At 33.7% G+C, this 22,229-nt stretch overlaps 4 protein-coding genes and 1 pseudogene across 4 annotated transcripts; 3 read left to right on the plus strand and 2 right to left on the minus strand.

The window, feature by feature from the left end:
* Positions 1–1,674, minus strand: LOC124928852 (annotated as a pseudogene).
* A 4,506-nt stretch (positions 1,675–6,180) lies between these two features.
* On the plus strand, positions 6,181–9,208 carry LOC124932357 (extra-large guanine nucleotide-binding protein 3-like). The gene is made up of 6 exons (XM_047472977.1): positions 6,181–6,372; positions 6,523–7,272; positions 7,348–7,485; positions 7,573–8,241; positions 8,316–8,479; positions 8,554–9,208. The coding sequence occupies exons 2-6, from the start codon at positions 6,565–6,567 to the stop codon at positions 9,152–9,154; spliced, it is 2,280 nt and encodes a 759-aa protein (XP_047328933.1). The 5' UTR covers positions 6,181–6,372; positions 6,523–6,564; the 3' UTR covers positions 9,155–9,208.
* An 826-nt stretch (positions 9,209–10,034) lies between these two features.
* On the plus strand, positions 10,035–14,006 carry LOC124929172 (26S proteasome non-ATPase regulatory subunit 13 homolog A-like). Its single transcript, XM_047469462.1, has 6 exons — positions 10,035–10,253; positions 11,392–11,838; positions 12,042–12,122; positions 12,635–12,831; positions 12,911–13,010; positions 13,553–14,006. Exons 1-6 carry the CDS (start codon positions 10,104–10,106, stop codon positions 13,736–13,738), a joined length of 1,161 nt encoding a protein of 386 aa, XP_047325418.1. The 5' UTR covers positions 10,035–10,103; the 3' UTR covers positions 13,739–14,006.
* A 342-nt stretch (positions 14,007–14,348) lies between these two features.
* On the plus strand, positions 14,349–16,201 carry LOC124929171 (phosphoribulokinase, chloroplastic-like). Its single transcript, XM_047469461.1, has 5 exons — positions 14,349–14,999; positions 15,145–15,229; positions 15,304–15,388; positions 15,484–15,728; positions 15,850–16,201. The coding sequence occupies exons 1-5, from the start codon at positions 14,455–14,457 to the stop codon at positions 16,099–16,101; spliced, it is 1,212 nt and encodes a 403-aa protein (XP_047325417.1). The 5' UTR covers positions 14,349–14,454; the 3' UTR covers positions 16,102–16,201.
* A 20-nt stretch (positions 16,202–16,221) lies between these two features.
* Positions 16,222–19,580, minus strand: LOC124929170 (conserved oligomeric Golgi complex subunit 6-like). The gene is made up of 11 exons (XM_047469460.1): positions 19,222–19,580; positions 19,084–19,136; positions 18,801–18,948; positions 18,621–18,728; positions 18,407–18,474; positions 18,040–18,163; positions 17,824–17,970; positions 17,483–17,749; positions 17,117–17,401; positions 16,851–17,000; positions 16,222–16,741 (listed from the first exon to the last, which is right to left on the minus strand). The coding sequence occupies exons 1-11, from the start codon at positions 19,441–19,443 to the stop codon at positions 16,238–16,240; spliced, it is 2,076 nt and encodes a 691-aa protein (XP_047325416.1). The 5' UTR covers positions 19,444–19,580; the 3' UTR covers positions 16,222–16,237.
* Positions 19,581–22,229: the final 2,649 nt, after the last annotated feature.

Below are 22,229 nucleotides of genomic sequence, written 5' to 3' on the forward strand. Positions count from 1 at the left end.
AGAAACTAAATTTACTTGTTTTTTCTTATTTCTCTTTATCAATTTGTATTTCACATTCAAACTCTACTGGTGGTGTGTCCTCCTTGTACCAATTTGAATCCGAGTCGTTGCTTTTTGTGCTACCAGAACCACCCATCGATGAATTGATCGCATTCGTCCTTACTACGGATAACATAAAACTAAAGGGCTTTGGAGGGGGCAAGATTTCAACCCCTCCATCCAACATTTTCACCACTGCGCTCATCCGTGGTCTTGCTTGGGGACAATCCTGGACGCACCACAAAGCAACCTTAGCCAACCTCTCAGCTCGTTCCCTCTCGACCTCTTCAATCCCGCATAAAGTGGTTAGCTCCTCCAATTCTCCTTTCTCATACTTCTCCCACACACTGCTCGGGAACCAATCCAAACTGTCAGTGGCACCAACCTTAACGTTCTTCCTAATATTTCAAATAGCAACATCCCAAAGCTGTAAACATCGCACTTGTAAGAGATGGGAAAGTTGTGGAGGAAAAACTCGGGTGCAGAGTAACCAGGTGTCCCTCTATACCCGGTCATAGTCACATGAGTTTGATCCCTGTTGCATAACTTTGCAAGACCAAAATCCGCTACCTTAGGGGAGAAGTTATCATCAAGAAGGATGTTTGCAGGCTTTATGTCATAGTGGATGATCCTTTGTCTGCATTCTTCGTGTAAGTAAGCAATCCCCTTCGCAGTTTCAATGGCTATTCCATACAGTCTTTCCCACCCAATTGCTTGACAGTTATTATCATCGAACAAATACTTGTCCAACGATCCATTCTTCATGTACTCGTAGACTAGGGCGCTCTCTGAGCTTTCGTAGCAAAAGCCATGCAACCTTACGAGGTTTACATGATAGGTCCGACCTATAGTGATAACCTCGGCCTTGAATTGTTCCTCTGTTTTTCTATCCAGGTTTCTTTGAAGCACCTTGACAGCACATCGAACTCCATTAGGAAGTTGTCCAAGGTAAACCTTCCCAAATCCTCCTGATCCTAGAATTGTTGAGTAGTTATCAGTACATGTCCTCAGTTGACTGGATGTGAATCTAACCGGCTTCTCACAAGCTATGTCCTCCAAGAAAGCCTCCAATCTGAACCTAGATTCAGCTTTCTTCGCTTGCTCAGACTGAATTAAGCCTATGATGAGAAAAGTTGCGACAACCACCAACAGAACCACTGCAGATATAGAAAAGTAAGTAAATTTCTTTGGGATCTATGTACAATGAATCAGAATATGAGCTTACCCACTATTACTATTGCTATGCTGGGTGATTTTTTAGGTTTTCTATCGTTGGATAGAGATGGCTGGTTTATATATGGAGGGAAAGGCGTAAACCATATGGGCGGCTCTAGTTGAGCCAATGGGGGTTCATGCAATGGGGTGTTGGCGGCGTGAACCAGAGAGCTGAAAAATACCAAAGTCCAGAGCAGCTGTGGAGCAAAGTATAAGTTGATGATGATTGAATTAGAAAATACATTCTGACTCATAGTTGATTAAGAGGAAATTAAATGATTGAGTACTTACCATTAAACTAGAAACAGGGTGCCGATGAAGATGACAAACAATTGTTGTTGATAAATGATCTCCTCTGGTTTTATTCATTTCCATGAACTCCTTCAGATGTTGTCTTGAATGCAATATTGGAGTAAACATTATACAAGAAGAAATATTCATCATTTTTTGTCACATTCTCTATTTTTACTTGTTTGACGTTTCTGTTGGGAAATTTCCCAAAAATCTTTGTTTTGAATTTTAAATTATGAAGCCTGCAGGATGGGTTGAAAATTGAGAAGAAGAAATCATGATATCGTTTTCAAGCTTGACCCGAACGATCTTGCAACCCTAGAATAAAAAAATTACACCTCAAGTTTTGTGAGATATTCATTTTGGGGCCTAGAAAATTCTAGAAGATAAAATGAGATATTTTAACAAATATATATGATCAGAAGATTAGATAGTTGGTAGAAGTTTGAGTATAGTATATACAAATTTATTTATTTCAGTGACATTTATAACTAATATATCTTAATATGCATCTCAATTTTATTTTTTTTAATAAGATCTAGATCATGATCTAAATTTGTAGTATTCTTGTAAATGATAAACATTATTTTCATTTTTCATGGCAACTAATTGATTGTGTTTAAAGTTATGTTCACGTTACATTATTAGATGATGATTTTATTTTTCTTGGAGCATGTTTGATGTGAAATTAAAACTAGAATTAAAATAATTATGTAATTTAGAAAAAGAAACATAATTATTATATAGTTCTTATAAATTGCACTTTGTTTATTTTACATAAATCTGGAAAGATGTTGATTAGATTATTTAGAAATATATATTATTTAGTTTAGATTTGAGATCTAAGAGATTCTTAATAAAAATATAATTTATTAGTATTCAGATTCTGATATCAATAATAGATGGAGACAAACAGAATATTGGGTGATTTTATGGATTTTAAAGTCATATTTTCTGATTATATAGATATGTTTGTTTTTGCATAACTAAGAGTCTAAGACTCTTCGTGATCATATTATTATTTCTTCGAAAATTTATGACTATTTAAAAGAATATATTGAATTCATTAAAATATATTTATAATTTTTGTTTTTTATTCAAATTTAAATCCCTTTGAAATTCAAGAGAAAAAAAAATTCACTAATATTCGAATACAGCTATATTCATCAAGATAGAAAATGTTTTAAAATAAGGAAATTATAATTATTGTAATGTATTAAAATGTTAATACTAACAAACAAAAATACTATTATAATGATAAAATAGTACTATTTTAATAATTTAATAAGTAAATAATTTATGTTAAATTATATGGACAAATTATTTATCCACAAGACCATGATATGACATTCAATCATATCAATGGCATAAATTTTCAAATAAACTCTTACAACTTTTGTTTGATTTGTGTTTCTAAAAGTTTTTACAGAAATTTATACATGTTTCTTTTAAAAAAATTCTCTATCACATTATTATTATTATTATTATTATTATTATTATTATTATTATTATAATGATCAAATAATTAATTTTATTAAATAAAATACTCTTATTTTATTTTTATTAATTACAAACTTAAATAAAATATACATTTTAATAATTTAATTAATTAAAAATCTAAATAACCTTTTTTTTAATTCAATAAAAATCCTTAATAACCCAACTTTACCCAAACGAGCTCACTACTCAGAACGCAAGTGTTGGTTGACCGTGACATCATTTTCTCACAATAAAATGTCAGCAGAAATTACAATTATTGGAAAAGAGGTGGGCAATTAATTCATTTGAAAATTACTTACTAAAATTTATAATTTTAAATTATATTATTGTGATGAGAGGTTATTCGTTATTATTTTTTATAATAATTTTAATATATTCAAATATATTTTTATTTTATTTATTTTTATATTATTTAATTTATTAATTAAAGGCTTCATGGTTATTTGTCTTGAATTTGAGATATTTTATTTAATAAAGTTCAAACTTTAAAGTGTCCTATAAAACTAAAACTATTTCAATTTTAATCAATTTTGAGAATTTCTCACAAACTAATTAACTTATTTTTACTCTAATATAATATTTTTATTTTTTAAAATAAATTTATCCCATTTTTTAAAATAAAATAAAAAATTTATTATTATTTTTTTCAATTATTTACACGTTACATATTATTTTTTTAAGTCTTTAAATCGTATTTGATTATTTTGAAGGTGTATATCTAAAAAAAACTCAATTTAAAACACAAATTATAAAATATATTCAAATTAGTTGACCATACAAAAAATTATATCGTTATGAATTTAAAAAATAAATATAAAACCTATTTCCATTTAAATTTTCTCACAACTTTCCTTATATTACACATTTTTTTACCTAAATAAAAACAAAAATAATAAGTTAAAATAAGATGACAGACCTTTTATACTTTATAAAACCTTAAATGACTTAAAAAAAACTATGATTCAAACCTCCTATGATATAATTCTAATTTCAAACTCTTTTGGTGAAATTGATTCAAATTGGAGATAATAATTTCATCATTGTAAAATATTTTTATTTTTAAAAAACTATCATTATATATTAATATATTTTAAATTAATTTATCAAAAATAAAAATAAAGATCATCCGCCACCATAATTAAATAAAAAATTTAATTGCATTTTTTTAGTTAAATTGTAATCATAACAATTATATTTAATATTATCAAAATCATAATCATTTAAAAAATAACGTGATTGGCAATTCAAAAAATAAAACTTTATAAATTATAAATCAACTATCATTAATTTTCAATATACATAAATTATTTTTATTAAAATCTATTTTTATACCAAAATAAATAAACAAAAAATCTAAATGATAATCTATAAAATAATTTTAAACAAGATAAAAAATATATATTTTTTCAATTTTAATTTTAATAATTTAATACTATTATAAATGTTAAAGATTCTGATAAAATATTTGTATAAAAAATAAAATGAACTAATAATTAAAAGCATAGTACAATTCAATGCTAGGCCAGCCACATTGAAGTAGGTTTACCAAGGCACCACCATTCACAAAACAAATACAATGATTCAAAAAATTTAAAACCATATTTTAATAATTAAATTTTGTAAGAGAACCAAACAAACACTCAAGTATATATATATTATATATATAAAAAATGGTTTATTTTCAATCTTATTTAAAATAAATAAGTTTATCATAATAATAAATGAAATAGACAATAAATGTACAAGCACATTAATGGTTCTCTACCAGGCTATATATATATTAGGGAGGGGTCCATTTTCATTTTCATGTGAGTCCCTTCAGTTGTTCAATTACTCCTATCGTCCTCTCGATCAATCCTCCTCATCATAACTTCATTTAATTCTCACTGCTTCTTATTTATGATTCCAAATGTTGCAGTCAATTACTTGTAAAACTTGCTTAATTTGATTTTGTAATGTGTTTATCTCTATTGTTATTTGAAGAGAAAGGTTGTAATGATTAAGAACATATAAATTATGTCTATGGTGACTTTGTTAAAGACTGTTGTTTTTTTTGAGAAAAATTATTCTCACAATCAATAATGAGGTATATCTGTTGAACCATGATGTATTGCGATTGAGGGAATATGAAGTATGTTTCAGCCCTATTATATTAAGAGAAATTGTTATAGTACAAGGGTTCCACACTTCCACTAATACCTCCTTTTTCGGGTGAAGTGACAGTAAAATTATAACTGATTTATCATGTATCGTTCATGCGTAACGATCTTATTTTGATCGGTAGATGTCGTGTATGTTTAAACGAGGGGAAGACGAACCCTGGTTTAATTTTGCATTTTTAAGAGTGTCTTTGGTATTTTTGAGTTTATTACCTATATTGGATGAGCTATGTTGGGATTATTGGTGGATGTTAGAAAATGTAGATGCAAGAGATTAGACTTGTAAGTATAAAACAATATGAATAAATTCTTATAAATAATTTGGTTGAAGATATTTTGATGGTTTATATTTTATTTTTTTATAATATAAACTATCATTCATATTATATTATAGGCAGGGTTTCACTTTGGGTTTTTTAAAACCTATTTAAAATTAATTTTTCAATCAATCACTTCTTAACCATCACATTACTCATTTCATTAATCAAAATACTAAAATATCTTTTATTTTAAATTATTATTATTTATTTTATTCATATATTAATACCTTTTAAATATTTTTACCAAAAATAATCATTATCTCCTTAAAATTATCACCCATCATTATTTTTTTTTTTCTCGATAGATTTTTTAAAAAATCCTAATTTATAATTTCTATTTAATTTGATAATATAAATATTGTGAATTATAATTAAAATATTGAAGAAATATAATAAATAAAACCTTGATATCAAAGAAGGTGTTAGAGTGGACCCCATTTGGTGTGTGTTGCGTTTCTTAAGTGGGGGAGTTGAGTGGATGACTGTCTTGATCAGTTAATCCAATAGCGTTCTGCGTCTGCGTCTGACTAACCGCGGTGGACGCACGTGGACCCCATCTCTCTCTTCGCTGTCTTTCCTTTCTTTGTTTTGTTTTGTTTTGTTTTTGTTGGTTACTTCTCTTTGCTCGCCGTTCTCTGTTGTTTCTGACTTGACTCCGTCCGTCCCCCGCTTCCTCTCTTTCCAAGCTTTTTCAGCAAATCTCCCCCCGCATGCTATTTCTCTTTAAATTAGGATGATGATGATGATCATGATCCTTATCGGCCGGCGCTTTCTCATGATTCAGAGCTTCGAAAAGTTTTTAAAGTAACAAGAGATTCGACATCAGTTTGAGTTTGTCCCTTTCTCAGGTATACATCTATTTGCTCTTTATAAAAGTGCTAACTTTCTTTCTCTGTAAAGTTTTAGATTTTGCTTATAGCTGATGACTTTATTCATTTGGGTACCTACCCAGGCGTTCGACATTGTAATTGATGTGTTTTCAATTTGTTTAAATGCAGCTATGAAACGTGAAATTACAAACTGACCCACTTTCGAGAGAGATGGATAGGAATGAATCTGATCTTCATAATTATTCAAAATCTCAAATCCCTTTGCCCGTTTCTCGAATCGTTGCTGCTGTTACTAACCAAAGCCCGAGATTATCCGGAAGTTCAGAATCAGTCGTTTCCGTCTTGCAAAACCCATGTTCCTCTTCCGCTTCCCTTTCGGCATCTCCCATTTCCATTCATAAGAGAAACCCAATCGTGGGTTTTAATAATAATAATAATACTCTAGAAAACCCACGATTGGAGAAACAGATTTTCCCAGAATGTATCTCTGTTTCTAAACGAAGGAACAGGAGAAGGGTCTGTTTCAGATGCGGAAAAGGGAAGTGGGAGATTAAGGAATCGTGTCTCGTTTGCGACGCAAAATACTGCGCCAACTGTGCGTTAAAGGCGATGGGATCGATGCCGGAAGGTCGTAAATGTCTGTCTTGCATTGGCGAACCAATTGACGAAACTAAAAGATCCAAACTTGGTAAACCTACTAGGGTCTTGTCACGATTGATTAGCCCGTTAGAAGTGAAGCAGATTATGAAAGCTGAGAAAGAGTGTCCTGCGAATCAGCTTCGGCCAGAGCAGATAACTGTAAATGGGTTTCCTCTTAAGCCGGTAGAGATGTCTGAATTGATCGAATGTTCTTTACCACCAAGAAAACTTAAGCCTGGGAATTACTGGTATGACAAAGAATCTGGCTTTTGGGGAAAGGTAAAAAGAATCAAAATTTGCATATATATATATGTCAATCTCTCTCAATCCATCTTATGATGTTCTGTATGACAGGAAGGAGAGAAACCAGATCGCATTATAAGTTCCAACTTAAACTTCACAGGAAAGCTTAATCCTCGTGCCAGCCATGGAAATACTGAAGTTTTTATGAATGGTAGAGAAATTACTAAACTTGAACTCAGAGTGTTAAAGGTTTGCTTTCTTCTTCTTTTACTTCTTCTTCATGGGGGCATGCATTTAAACAGAAGATTTGTTTAATGTTTTGGTTTTACTCTTCAGCTCACAATGGTGCGATGTCAAAGGGACACCCATTTCTGGGTTTATGATGATGGTACATATGAAGAAGAAGCAAATAACAAAATCAAAAGGAACATGTGGAGAAAGGCATCTACCAGGTTTCTTTGTAGCTTGTTTTCTTTGCCTGTTCCTCATGGGCAGCCTCGTAAAGACGACGAGCCAAGCAGTTATACTACAATCCCATATTCCCTGGACCAGAAAAATAATAAGAAGAAGATTCAGAAGCTTCTTTTGCTTGGGCTTGAGAATTCAGGAACCAGCACTATATTCAAGCAGGCTAAGTTTCTTTATGGAAATAAGTTCACTTCAGAAGAATTGGAAGAGATTAAGCTTATGATTCAGAGTAATATGTATAGATATCTTAGCGTTCTGCTAGATGCACGAGAACGCTTTGAAGAAGAGGCGGTTTCGAAAGCTTTAGATTCAGATGGAGAGTGCGTTTATTCCATTAACCCGAGGTTGAAGAATTTCTCCAACTGGCTTCTAGATATTATAGCCACGGGAGACCTAGACGCGTTCTTCCCTGGGGCAACACGAGAATACGCACCTCTGGTTGAAGAGGTATGGAAGGATCCCGCCATTCAAGAGACTTATAGAAGAAAAGATGAACTTCACTTTCTTCCTGATGTGGCTGAATACTTCTTAACAAGGGTAATGATCCCATTTCTGATTCATTCCTGATGCATTTGATTTTGATGGTTTTTTCTGTTTCTATTGTGTTGTAGGCAATTGAAATATCGAGTAACGAATATGAGCCTTCCGAACGAGACATACTATACGCAGAAGGTGTCACGCAAAGAAATGGTTTGGCTTTCATGGAGTTCTCCTTAGATGATCATAGCCCAATGTTGGAAACTTACACCGAAAACCAAATGCCACCACTAACAAGGTAAGTAGTAACTGATCATGAATAAATTAAACAAAATTTTGAATCTGATATGATTGTTGTTTTTTCATATATAGGTACCAACTAATCAGGGTAAATGCGAAAGGTATTAACGAGGGATGCAAATGGGTAGAAATGTTTGAAGATGTGGGCGTAGTTATTTTTTGCGTTTCATTGAGCGATTACAATAAAATGTCGCATTCCCCTGAAACCGGGGGTGGTAGTGGATTGCTACTGAGGAACAAGATGATTCAGAGTAGAGAACTATTCGAGGCAGTGATAGGGCATTCATCTTTTAAGAATAGATCTTTTGTGCTTGTACTAAACAAATATGATACATTTGAAGGAAAGGTAAACAAGGTCCCTCTAAGTTGTTGCGAGTGGTTCAATGATTTCAGCCCGGTTACAACCCATCACCAGTCATTGGCTCAACAAGCTTACTATTATGTGGCAACAAAATTCAAAGAGGTTTACGCTACGACGACTGGGAGGAAGCTTTTCGTGTGGCAAGGACGGGCTAGGGATCGAGTGAATGTTGAGGAAGGATTGAAGTATGTAAGAGAGGTTGTTAAATGGGATGAAGAGAAGGAAGATGTTAACTATGGGTTCCAAGATGATTCTTTCTATAGTATAAATACTGATGATATGATCAGCTCTTCGCAATTTGTTAACTTGTAGACAAAGAGTTGAGAAAAGTGTTATGTTTGAAATAGCATTAAATATTCAATTTTTCCTTTTTTTTCTTATCAAATTTAATCTAAACTGGCTTAATCTATACATTGAGGATCACATATTTTAAATAGATAGAGATGAAATTAGTATGATTCAAATTTAAGTTGGGATCATAATAGAAAGGAGGGAAGAGAATGACGTGACGCAATTTGATTAGTTAAAATTTTCTTAATTTCAACTGGTAGTCATTTTCTCTTCTATAGTCCTCTTTAATTTGAATGGTTTACCCTGATTGATTGATCCTATCTTCCATACTAAGAAGAAGTAAAGTAATATCGGTGTGAAAGACAGTTTGCTGCTTTATTCCGTCACCCGAGATCCAAGTCAGCACATGCAACGATTACTTTATTCTTCGCGGCTAGACCGATTTAGAAGCACAAAAGTAAATGACCTAGGTGAAGCATTTCGTTTAGTGAATGCGAAGATAAAAGTTGCTATTGATGCAATTATGCTTTTCGCTTTGATCCTCGAACAAATGTGACTCGAGGGCCTATGTTTTCCACAGGAGGCTTGGAATGTAAGGACAATCCCTCGTCAATGAAAGTGAGTGAATGGCGAAAAAGAAGAGCTTAAATTTATTCATAAAAAAAAAAATCATTGTTAAACAATGCAATTATATATCAATTTATTTTTTTAAATAATAATAAATTTTGTAATTAATTTAGAAAAAATATTTTTTATTTTACAAAAATAATAAATAAAGGAAAAGACTTGAAACTATTATGATTGGCTGGTTCCCCCAATTACATAATTCGAAGGGAATTTATTATTAATTATAATCCAAGTAAAGTTACGGTGACCCGAAGAAGGGGCTATAAAAAGAGGGTTTTCTTTTGCAAGGGGCTTTGATTTGATTATTTGGTGGGTTTGGTTTGTTGAAGTGCTTTGATCAGCCATGGCCGCTTTGCAGTACTTGGAGTCTCTTAGCAGTGCTCATCCGGAGCTTGCAGATTGGTACAGTGCGCTCGCAGATCTTTATCAGAAGAAGCTATGGCACCAGCTCACTCAAAAGCTCGAGCAATTCGTCGCTCTTACCGTCTTTCAGGTCTCTCTACCTTCCCTTCTTTCTTTACCTTGTCCATTTTCCTATTCTTATTATATCTATGTATACATATATAGAATTGATGTTTTGTCCTCATCGAATGTTGTTGTGAGATTTATTTAGGGTTCTTTGATTAAGTTGTCAGCTTACTAGTGGGGGGTTTTGGGTCTTTAGATTTCTTGACATAAATGACAGTCCTAGGGTTTTTAGTGTAGTGTTTTTATTATTGTCACAAAGGTGGGTGCTTGGCCTCTGGGAAAACTGGAGATCTCATTGGAAGCTATGGATTTCTCAAGCTTCATTTGTTGCATTATAAATAAATGATCCTGGATCACATTTAACTTTGAGGGGCTTAGTGATTTTGGGTTATGTAAGGGTGTATGACCTGCTCTTAGAGGAGCCATGACAGTAGCTAGCATAATAGTTAGGATAATGGATATATCCTGAATTGTAGGGTGGGATTGGATTTATTGCATGTTAAGAACACTTTGTTGATCTGTTCTTGACTACTTGTAATTGATTAGGGGACATCATCTGAGTAATATGCATTTGGGTCTCTTTTGGAAGTCAGACATCTAAAAACTAGACATTAAAGGTTACTTCCTCAAGGCATGTAAACTTGCTGCTTTATCACATTGAGAATATATCTTCCCCTCATGGATCTATTGAATTTAGAGCCGGAGATGCTCTAGAGGCAGCTTGACTTTGATAGTGCTTTTCACCTGAGTCACATCAATTATGGACTTGAGGTCTGTCTGTCTTTTTTAAGACCAAAGTTTTTCCCTGGCAGGCTAGCATAGCATCCCACCCCACTTCATTCTAGGTGCTTTTAGTGAGAATTGAAATTGAAACCCTCAACCTCTTAAGCTCAAAACTCTTACTACTTGAGCTACCCTGGGTAGGTAGTATGTTGTTGTTGACCTCCCCGGGGTGAACTAGGAATGAATTGGGTCATAGGGTTAGGACAGGAGTCCATGCTTTACATACTATTTTTCTTTATTATGTTGATTGGTCATGTGCTTGCCTCCTGTAGACAGCTTGTGTGTTTTATTTCAGATTTGGATGTCTGATCAAATATATTGCTCTATTTTGCACTAAATGCTGCTTCTTCAATAAGTGTTCTTTTGTTTACTCCTTTTAGGCGGGAGATGCACTTATTCAGTTCTACCATAATTTCATCACCGACTTTGAAACAAAGATCAATCTTCTCAAGCTTGCTCATTTTGCAACCGTAGTCTCCCAGCAGTATTCAGAGAAGGCAGCTGCCATTAGTTATCTGGAAGGGGTAATTGAAAAGCTTCGTGCTACCAGGGAGATGCGAATTGAGGAGCCCATCGTATACATTATGATGCAAATAGCGCTCTTCAAGCTTGAACAGTGTGACCAAAAAGAAAGCAAGAAAATACTAGATGATGGGAAAAGTACACTTGACAGTTTGACTGACATTGATCCATCTGTTCATGCTAGCTATTATTGGGCCTCATCGCAATACTATAAATCATGCCAAGAATTTGCTGAATTCTACAAAAGTGCTTTACTCTATTTGGCATACATATCTGTGGAGTCATTGTCCACGTCATTCAAGCTGGTAACCAACTTGTCTTTTTTTCTTATGTTACTACAATCCGTCTCGTCATAGTAATATCAATACTTCATTAATAGTTTTGATGCTAATTAATTTCGATTACTCATACAACGATCTTTAGTTGATGTATCTATTTTCGTGGAGGTCAAATGCACTACATGCTGTGTGTATTAAACTAAATTCCCATTTTGTTATCATATTTCTAGGATTTGGCATTTGATTTATCCCTTGCGGCCTTGCTCGGAGATAACATCTACAATTTTGGTGAACTCCTTGCACATCCGATAGTAAGTTCTTTTTTTATAGGCACTACTTTGTTTGGATTTTGAGCAGCTTTGTACTCATGATGGTGCTAACCAACTTCTAGTAAGCTTATGAATTCTATAAATTGATTTTTTTTTTCATTTAGTATAAAGATTTTTTTTCTAGGTCATGATCACATTATATTTTTGCTCATGCAATAGATTATTTTTAGATCATTATAGTTTTGGGCAAACACAGCAAAGGTAGATTTTCTTGGATAATGATTAACATGAAAAAATGGTATACCATAATATCCCAATATATGCAGATTTGTCACAGATTTGCAAAATTTATAATTGTGTCACTTTTTTTAATTCTAAACGTTGGACCCCTGTTATCTAGGGTTTGAATTGGCTTTTCATGCTCTTTCTCTGAGGATTCTTTAAAGTAGTAGTATACATCCATCTGGAAGTGCCTAACCTTATGTGGGGGTAGCCTTCAGTTAGTTTACTTTTTATGGGAAGTTTTGTGTAACTGTTTTTCGCATTTGGCTTAGATGACGTCTCTCATTGGAACAAAGGTTGAATGGCTATACCATATTCTTGATGCATTCAACTCCGGAAATTTAGCATATTATCAAGAACTGTGTAGTTTGCACACAGCTGAACTTAGTGCCCAACCTGCACTTGTGAAGAATGAAAAGAATCTGCTTGAGAAGATAAACATCCTTTGCCTTATGGAAATTATTTTTAGGTACACACTTTTTCTTCTAATGTTTATTATGTAATGTAGTAGTAATTTAATTGAATGCGAATATTCAATTTGTATGCAGCCGACCAGCTGAAGACAGAACCATTCCTCTGAGCGTCATAGCCGAGCATACCAAACTTAATGTTGAGGATGTGGAGCACCTTCTGATGAAAAGCCTATCAGTAAGTGATGAATAACTTTTTCTTTGATCGCTAAAAATTTCAGTTTGGTTACTTATTATGACAGATACAAGTAATATTGTTTCCTGAATGACTGTATAGTAGTATATATATTCACTAAGGCCATGTTTGATGTCTTATTTGAGATTATTTCCAGACAACACATTATCCAATAAACCATCACTCAAATCAACTAAACTACCCTTATAACAATTTTGAACATTATATATTAAGGATATTTTGGAGCTTGTTTGATGTAGTGTTTTTTTCAAGTAATCAGATTTATTTGGAAAAAAAGTATTTTTTTGATGAAAATTACATAAATTGGGTTAAATGACTAAAATATCCTTTGACTTTAATATTTTAATATGTTACAAAAGTGATGTAAGGTTATTTTAGTATTTTTGTTGATGATTTGATTAATGAATTGATTGATGATGGGAATTGGCAAGGCCTTGGTTATTTATCCAAATAACCTACATTTATATAACCAAAGATCGAAAAAGATCTAAATTTCTAAGAAAATTTTGGCATTATTATTTCAGGTTCATCTGATAGAGGGGATTGTTGATCAGGTTGAGGGAGTTGTCCATGTTTCCTGGGTGCAACCGAGAGTTCTGGGAGTCCCACAAATCAAGTCTCTTCGTGATCGCCTTGACAACTGGATAACTAAAGTACACTCCACTCTGTTGTCCGTTGAGGCAGAAACTCCAGACTTGGTGGCAGCATGATCATATTTTCCTCGCATGGTTTCCTTTCGCTATTCCTTGCTCCATTCTTTTGAGGGGATTGATTGATTGGCTGCTGCTGCTTATTTGTAAAGAGGAAGAAGAGGGTGGGTGCAAGGACTGATTCCATTCCATGGCTGGCTAAACTAAAACTTGTGTTTTTTTCTTTAAAATTATATGTTTTACAAATACTTAATAACCCGACATTTCTCGTTTTATATTTTGTTTTTTCGAACTTTACTTGTTTTTTTATATATGCTCAGATTCTGAATTGGTTATCTTGAAATTGTAAATGTTGCCCATATTCTCTGCTCTAACCAGATTATGAGAGTATGCATGGCCATAACTTCCTTCCTTACTTCTAGTAAAGAAGATGAAGTTGGATGACATTATTGATTAATAGATGATAGGCATATCTCCTCCACTCATCATACACTGTCTGACCCTCCTCATCTTCATCCAGCCAATTGTGTGTTGCCATGTGGCATGTCAAATATCCAAACTGCAAAGAATGACCACCAACCGTCTCCCATTCTCATATTCATCACAATGCTCCCCCATCTCTTTCACATCATAGGCAATTCTTTTTTTTTTTGGCTGGGTTTTCTTTTTCTTCTCATCAAAAACCCATTTCCTTCCATAAATAAGAACACCCATATCTACTAACCATCTCTGTTTCTTCTCCCTTCCCGGGTAGAGAGAAATCCCCAAAAAGGAAAATGGCAGTCAGCACAGTGTACACCATCCAGTCTTCACTCCACTATAGCTGTTCAATTTCCACACCCGGTAAAACCCAGTTGGGATTTCAGCAGAAACAGGTGGTTTTATACAGCTCCGGCAAGAAAACCGGCAGAAGAGGCAGCATAACATGTGGTGCTGAGGACAAAACAATAGTAATTGGACTGGCAGCAGACTCAGGGTGTGGAAAGAGTACATTCATGAGGAGACTTACAAGTGTGTTTGGAGGAGCAGCTGAACCACCGAAAGGAGGAAACCCAGATTCCAACACTTTGATCAGTGACACTACCACTGTGATATGTTTGGATGATTACCATTCTTTAGACAGGACAGGAAGGAAAGAGAAAGGTGTTACTGCTTTAGATCCGAGAGCAAACGATTTTGATCTAATGTATGAACAGGTTAAGGCTATTAAGGAAGGAATTGCAGTTGATAAACCCATTTATAATCATGTCACCGGTCTTCTTGACCCTCCTGAGGTTATCAAACCACCCAAGATTCTAGTCATTGAAGGTCTTCATCCAATGTAAGTATAAAAACACTTCAATTTGTTTGTTGGATACATTATTGTCATTCATGTTCCTTGTGTTATTGAATGACAAGGGATTAGCTAGCACATGTAGATTATTGTTAACCGCAAACATTTTATCCTTTGTCATCATCGTCTGTAGGTATGATTCACGTGTGAGAGATCTGTTGGACTTCAGTATCTATTTAGACATAAGTAACGATGTTAAATTTGCTTGGAAGATTCAGGTCCGTCATCGGTGGTCGAATTAATATGATTAAAATCCTTAGCTCCTCTCAAATGATTAAATAAATTTTTGCAGAGAGACATGGCAGAAAGAGGACATAGCCTTGAAAGTATTAAGGCCAGTATTGAAGCCCGTAAACCCGACTTTGATGCTTACATTGGTATAAATATATAAATGATTCTTTATCAATAAAAACAACAATAACAATAATCATAATTAATGATGTAATTATATATTGAAATGAATGAATGGCAGACCCACAAAAGCAGTATGCAGATGCAGTGATAGAAGTGTTACCAACCAATCTGATTCCAGATGACAATGGAGGAAAGATATTAAGAGTAAGACTCATAATGAAAGAAGGTGTAAAGAATTTCAGTCCAGTTTATCTCTTTGATGAAGGCTCCACCATTTCTTGGATTCCCTGCGGAAGAAAACTCACCTGTTCATACCCTGGCATCAATTTCTCTTACGGCCCCGATTCTTACTACGGCCAAGAGGTAAGCGTCGCTAAATACGTCGCTAAATACACATCCCCCGTCGCTTAAACTATCATTAGCGACGTTTTTGTGTTTGTAGGATATTTCTGATTGATTAATTTGGTCCTTTATTATTTATTAGGTATCTGTCCTAGAGATGGATGGTCAATTTGACAGGCTAGATGAGCTAATCTATGTTGAGAGTCATCTGAGCAACCTTTCGTCGAAATTCTACGGAGAGGTTACTCAACAGATGCTCAAGCATGCCGATTTCCCTGGAAGCAACAATGGAACCGGTTTCTTCCAGACTATTGTCGGCTTAAAGATCAGAGACCTTTACGAACAAATTGTCGCCACAAGGGCATCCGCATCTCTAGTCCAAGCCAAGGCCTGAAAAATATATAGCAAGTTTCCTTTGTCAAGACCAAATTCTCAATTCTCTTTTCTTTCTTTGTCAAAACCAAATTCAAAATATCAAATAATGATTCAAAGAATAGGGTAGGGAGACAGTTCTGCTTTAATGAAAAAAATCAAATTCCTAAGATGGTCCTGATCTGGTCCGGGGGATGCCTGGCTAGGGACTTGGGATCGGGATACTGATTCCTAGGATCTGTTATGGCCTTATAAATAAGTTCATAAGCTTCCGCTAGGGACCTCGCTACTTGGACAGAAGTCTCGGACCTCAACTTAGGTACCTGCATTTGCTCAAACTCTGGCAATGAGTTCTCACTTCCCAAAACAAGACCGAACATAACCTTAAGACATTCTGAAAGTGATGCTGGTGATGTATCCTCAATCTCTGCTAATGGTGAATCAGTATTGTCAGATGAATTGTTGAAGAATGACATCTTGTTTAACAACCCGCATTTGCTCAGAATCGCGTCTACCTCTTCTCTCACCAGACTATGTATCTGACTGTCGATCATTGCTCCAAGTTTCTTCACGTATGCAGATGCTGCTTCGCTTCCCAATATTGGTTGTTCAATTGCGCACAAACAGTTCACCAGGAATATCTTCGAATGGGTTTCTCTGGGCTGCAAATCATTAATATATAATCACCACACATGATAGAGATTAAAGTACTAAGATTGGACAAAGTACAAATATGATAATACTGCTTAATTTCAAAAAACAAAAACATACCTGATCCGAGGTTGAGTTGGAATTGCTATGAGTCAAAATAGCATCAACAGATGATTTAGTGAATTGGCCAGGGTCAGAACTGGTTCTGATTTTCCTAGACGACTGGAAGCTGCCTTTTGACTTGTGTGCATCTGCAGCTTGTTCACACATCTGCAAATATTTCAAATAGATCAAACAAACAAACAAAATGAACAAAAATATCATTTAAAGAGGATTAATATAAAAACAGGTTCATAATACTTATTTAAAATACTTATAATTAATACCTGAATAATGGGATCAAGTAAAGCAGATATTACAGGATCAAAAGGAGGCTTCTTTCTTGAAGCAGGAAACATCATATTGTCATATGTCTCTATAATTTCAAGCAACAAAGATACACCTTCCCTAACCGCCATTGGTGGAGAAAGATCAACGGCAACAAGGGCGGGATATCTTAAGAGCTTTTCTCCTCGAGTTTTTAAAATCTCAAAGAATGTTTTCTGAGAAGCATCTTTAAGTGCCCAGAGTGAATTACATAAAGCAGTATCTCTTCCAAGCAAATCTGAGATCTATAAAAGAGGGTGGTGGTTAAAATAAATTCAAAAAAAGCTCATTTATAATCAAATATATATAGAACTATTCAAACTCACAGTAAAGCTGTAAAACTCCAGCGTGTTGCTGAGTTTATATGATATAATTATACTTGGTTGTGACTGAAGAACTTGTTCAACTCTCACTTTAAATGGCCGGCAGATTCCTTCAAATATTCTGTCAAGAACAAACGTCAAGTCAAGTTCTGTTTTTCCCAAATCACCCTCCAACCCCCCTTTGGCAAATTTCCTGGCAGTTGGTCCAATATCAGAAATTGCGTCTGGATCCAGTAATGCAAGAACAAGTTCTCTTTCTGATGCTAAGGCCTGGAAGAGATAAATGCAACTTATTGATTTCCAAACCTATAAAAAGTTGGAACGAATATGCAAACGAATATAACCTGATGCAGCCACCCCAACATGTCACCCACATATCTCAAGGGATCGTGAGCATGTACTTCGATAGGTCTAGGCATTCCACCCGGTCCTCCACGAGTGAGAGCACTTATAAACCTCCTAAATAGTGCATTATGCCTCATGTTTGCAACCTTCATGAGAAAAATAAAAAACGTGAAAATCAAATTTTCGGCTGCAGAATTAAGGGATTTGACAATTACCTCTTCAGCACAATACTTGAGGAGGACAGGTCGTTCTTTAAGGCATCTGACTGCTGTTCTTAGAAGCTCACCAACTTCAGGATTATCGGTATCACCCAGTCTCCTACACTCCGCCTGCACCCACCTAGACAGGCAATGTCTAGAAATTTAGTTTAGAGGAAGATTTTATTGTACTACTTTGAATTTTACCAAGACATAAATAAATTCCAACTTAAATTGGGACATAAAGAAAAATCATAGAAAACTAACTAAGAAATAATATAGTCTAACTATAGTAAACAACATATTTTCCACACAAAATATCACAGAAGACAAATATAATGATGAGTTACACACTGTTGCAGAGTCGCAAGAAAAGAAGCACCACCTGCACAACCGTTCATATGCCCCTTCTTGGTAGACAGACATCATATCCATTAGTTCCAGACCTGCCCGCTGCAAAAACTCCTCAAGTCAATAAGAGCTTGTTTGATGTAGGAATTCTTTTTCTGGAATAATCTGACTTTTGGGGGGAAATCTTGTTTAATCATTTGCACGACACTACGACTGGTAAGAATTAGACAGCATAATGTTGTGATTACCTGATGATGAGTACGAAGCAAAACTTTGCAGTTGGCATGAATTTCTTGAACATGAGATAATGCGTTAAAAAAGTTGTCACAAAGATCATCCTCCCTCAATGCATTTATCTATCAAAGAATATCATATTCAAGATACTGTATATTTGACAATGCAAAGAAAAACAAGGAATGGATATAAACCTCTTCAATAGAAAGCTGATAATCACTAAGGAAACATGAAACAATCTCTTGTCTCTGTGTTGTGATTTCAAGTTCATGTTTAAGCCGTTCTGTGGTACTGATTATATCTCCAGTTCTAGAGCTACAGCTATTCAAAGTCTTAGCTATCCTGCAATGGTAAAGGTTTACTTCTATGAATGGAACAGTAAATTGTTTACAGCATAAATTGTCTTGTAAGTAATTTATATTTAATAGATTGCACCGGATTAGAAAATCAGAATCATTCAAGGCTTTGTTAGCTTACTTATCACAGCACTCAGCCAGAGCATTAACCTCCGCTTCCACACTATCCAAGGCCTAATAACATACATTCCAAATACAATTACTGATACAGAGGAGAAAACCGATAGGGAGTATAAAGAAAATGGGGGAGGATGGACACCTGTTGAGCGGCATCCGAAGCTTGAAGAAACTCTTGATTGATGAAGAGAGCACGTTTCTCAATGGTGGATCGGAGGTTTCGGCGATCATTGGAAGAGTTTTCAGTGTAAAATGCGGAAAGAGTGTTAAGAGACGAGAGAAGATCTGGACTGTCCGTCCTCGTTTCCAGAACCTTCTTCAGCTTCCTCGAGAGCCCCGGCGCCAGAGCGGTGGCGGTCGCCATTGTTGTACCTCCGTTCTCAGGTTATAGGTTATGTGAGATTTTAGCAAGCATTGATATGAACAAATTCTCAGTTCTCAGGTTATAGGTTATAGGTTATGATCATGGCCAGTTTCTGTTCCTCTCATTCTCTTATACTGCCAATCTCTCCTTGATGCCGTTTATCCTGTTATTGAATAACCTCAAAATGCGGAAGTATATATATATATATATATATATATATATATATATATATATATATATATATATATATATATATATATATATATATATTAGGAGAAATATACATAAATAAAATTAAATTAAATTAAAACACACATCTCCCCCTTTTAAATTCTTAAATTTTTGTTATCACGATAAAATCAATTTTTTATTCTAAAATTCAAACATCTTATTAATAATTTAATTATCAATTTAAATACCAAAATTATTGAACAGCCCCATTTATTAAATTAAAGAAAACATTTCTAGTATTTTTTTAAAATAAATAGAATTAGCCTAGTGGTTTATTATGTAAACAAAAATATTTTATCTGGTCATGAGTTTTAACCTCACCAAAAACCTTTTTTTTATCATTTTTTTAGTTGTCAAAATTGACGTTTTTTAGGCTGGAGCAACCAAAACTCGGGGCCGACAATGTTCTCAACTCAAGAGTAAATTAGTCTTAAAATTTTAAAAACTAGTTTTTCCTAGTTTTTATCAAACAAAGGTTTTTAGGAGAAAACTCAGGTAAAACTCACTTCCTCAAACAAGCCTAAGTCATTCCCCCTTTCTCTATTACACCCTCTTCCTACCGCCCTTGCTCAGCTCTCGCGATTATCTTCGTTCTGCTTTAGTTGCCCGCTCAAACCCTAACAGACTACATTCTTTCTTTCTCAAACCCTAGCCCGTTTTCGTTCTCTGTTCTGTTCACTTCATATTAGTAAACTCATCATTCTTTAATTCAGTGCGACAATATAGTCTAACTTTCGACTCTGTGATTTTAGAATTCAGATAAACAAATAATCACATATGATGTTTCTTCTACAAATGTAAAGAAAAACGAATCCAAGAAGAAGACAGTTTCGCAAGTTGAAATGTAGCAACTTATGATTTCTCTCAATGTTATAATTTTATATTAAAGTTAATATTGGAATCTCTTTTGTTTACACTATTAGAGTATATAAGAAAAAATAGTGAAGAGGAAGTCTAACAAGGTTCAAAAGTAACAAATTTCGTTGTCATATTTTTAAATATGCGTTATCATATTATTAATTTGATATGCGTTGTCATATTTAACTGAGTTTTCATATTTATAATACTGCGTTGTCAAGAAATCTAACAAAAGAAAGTCTGACAAGATTCAAAGGTAACAAACTTCGTTGTCATACTTTTAAATATGCGTTGTCATATTAATTGATATGCGGTACTGTTATATTTTTCTAACTGAGTTGTCATATTATATAAAATGTGTTGTCATATTTATAATAATGTGTTGTCATATTTTATTACAACATTATAAATATAACAACACAGTATTATAAATATGACAACGCAGTTTATAAAATATGACAACTCAGCTAGAAAAATATGACAACACATATCAAATAATATGACGCATATTTAAAAATATGACAACGAAGTTTATTACCTTTGAACCTTGTCAGACTTCCTCGGGTTATATTCATTGACAACGTTGTATTAAAATATTACAACACAGTATTATAAATATGACAACTCAGTTAGAAAAATAAGACAACACATATTAAAAAATATGACAACGAAGTTTGTTACCTTGTCAGACTTTCTCTTGTTAGATTATTTGATAACGCTTTAATAAAATATAACAATGCAGTTAGAAAAATATGAAAATGCATTTAGAAAAATATTTTAACGCAGTTATCTTTCAACATTGTCCAACTTCCTCTTCACTGTCTTCCTCTTATATATACCTTAACGCTGCAAACAATACAAATTTCAAAATTCAATTTAATACAAAATCATAACATTAAGAGGAATCATAAGTTGATACCTTTCAACTTGCGAAACTGTCTCTTCTTCACTGTCTTTTTTTTATTCGTTTTTCTTTGCATTTACAGAAACTTTGTTTTTCTCATCATCATAGATTTGTTTATCTGAATCCTAAAATCACGGAGTCGGAAGTTAGACTACAATGTCGCAATGAATTGTAGGTTATCAACACTAAAGTAAGAATGACGAGTTTACCATTTTGAAGTGCACGAAATGGAGAACGGAAACGAGTTAGGGTTTAAGGAAGAAGTAATGTAGTTTGTTAGGGTTTGAGCGGGCAGCTGAAAATGAATGGAATGACTGAAGGTGATAGAACGAAGATAATGGAGAGGGCTAAGCAGATGAGCCGAGGCTAGGAATTAATTTAAAAAAGATTAATTTTTTCTTCCATTCTAATATGTTAGATTTTTAATAGTATGAGAATAATTTTAAAAAATATTAATTTTAAATATTATATAGAAAATAAAAATATGTTTATTTAAACTAATTATAAATAGAAAAGAGAAAAAGAGACGAGGGTAAAGTATGAAAAGAGAAAGAAAAATTGTTATGTTTTCAGCGAATCAGACTACATGTCATTTTCTCTCCTAATTTTATATATCAAATTATATAATTACATATATATATATATATATAAATTTTATCATAAAGTATTCTATTAATGAGATGTATTATTTTTTTAAAAAGAAATTGCCTCACTGTATCATTTTCATATAACGCGGTTAAGCTATAATTCTTATAACTTTTATTTATTTATTTATATGTATGAATGAATTGAT

This window comes from Impatiens glandulifera, chromosome 3 (assembly GCF_907164915.1).
Source record: "Impatiens glandulifera chromosome 3, dImpGla2.1, whole genome shotgun sequence".
Taxonomy (NCBI): domain Eukaryota; kingdom Viridiplantae; phylum Streptophyta; class Magnoliopsida; order Ericales; family Balsaminaceae; genus Impatiens; species Impatiens glandulifera.

Excerpts from the sequence above, each read along its gene's own strand:
- LOC124932357 (XM_047472977.1), top strand. The coding sequence starts at position 6,565 with ATGGATAGGAATGAATCTGATCTTCATAATTATTCAAAATCTCAAATC. Across the intron at positions 7,273-7,347 it reads AATCTGGCTTTTGGGGAAAG|GAAGGAGAGAAACCAGATCG; the intron begins GTAAAAAGAATC and ends TCTGTATGACAG. Across the intron at positions 7,486-7,572 it reads TTGAACTCAGAGTGTTAAAG|CTCACAATGGTGCGATGTCA; the intron begins GTTTGCTTTCTT and ends TTTACTCTTCAG.
- LOC124929172 (XM_047469462.1), top strand. The coding sequence starts at position 10,104 with ATGGCCGCTTTGCAGTACTTGGAGTCTCTTAGCAGTGCTCATCCGGAG. Across the intron at positions 12,832-12,910 it reads CTTATGGAAATTATTTTTAG|CCGACCAGCTGAAGACAGAA; the intron begins GTACACACTTTT and ends ATTTGTATGCAG. Across the intron at positions 13,011-13,552 it reads TTCTGATGAAAAGCCTATCA|GTTCATCTGATAGAGGGGAT; the intron begins GTAAGTGATGAA and ends TTATTATTTCAG.
- LOC124929170 (XM_047469460.1), bottom strand. The coding sequence starts at position 19,443 with ATGGCGACCGCCACCGCTCTGGCGCCGGGGCTCTCGAGGAAGCTGAAG. Across the intron at positions 18,729-18,800 it reads ATCAGCTTTCTATTGAAGAG|ATAAATGCATTGAGGGAGGA; the intron begins GTTTATATCCAT and ends ATTCTTTGATAG. Across the intron at positions 16,742-16,850 it reads CCAACTCAACCTCGGATCAG|CCCAGAGAAACCCATTCGAA; the intron begins GTATGTTTTTGT and ends AATGATTTGCAG.
- LOC124929171 (XM_047469461.1), top strand. The coding sequence starts at position 14,455 with ATGGCAGTCAGCACAGTGTACACCATCCAGTCTTCACTCCACTATAGC. Across the intron at positions 15,389-15,483 it reads CGACTTTGATGCTTACATTG|ACCCACAAAAGCAGTATGCA; the intron begins GTATAAATATAT and ends AATGAATGGCAG. Across the intron at positions 15,729-15,849 it reads ATTCTTACTACGGCCAAGAG|GTATCTGTCCTAGAGATGGA; the intron begins GTAAGCGTCGCT and ends ATTATTTATTAG.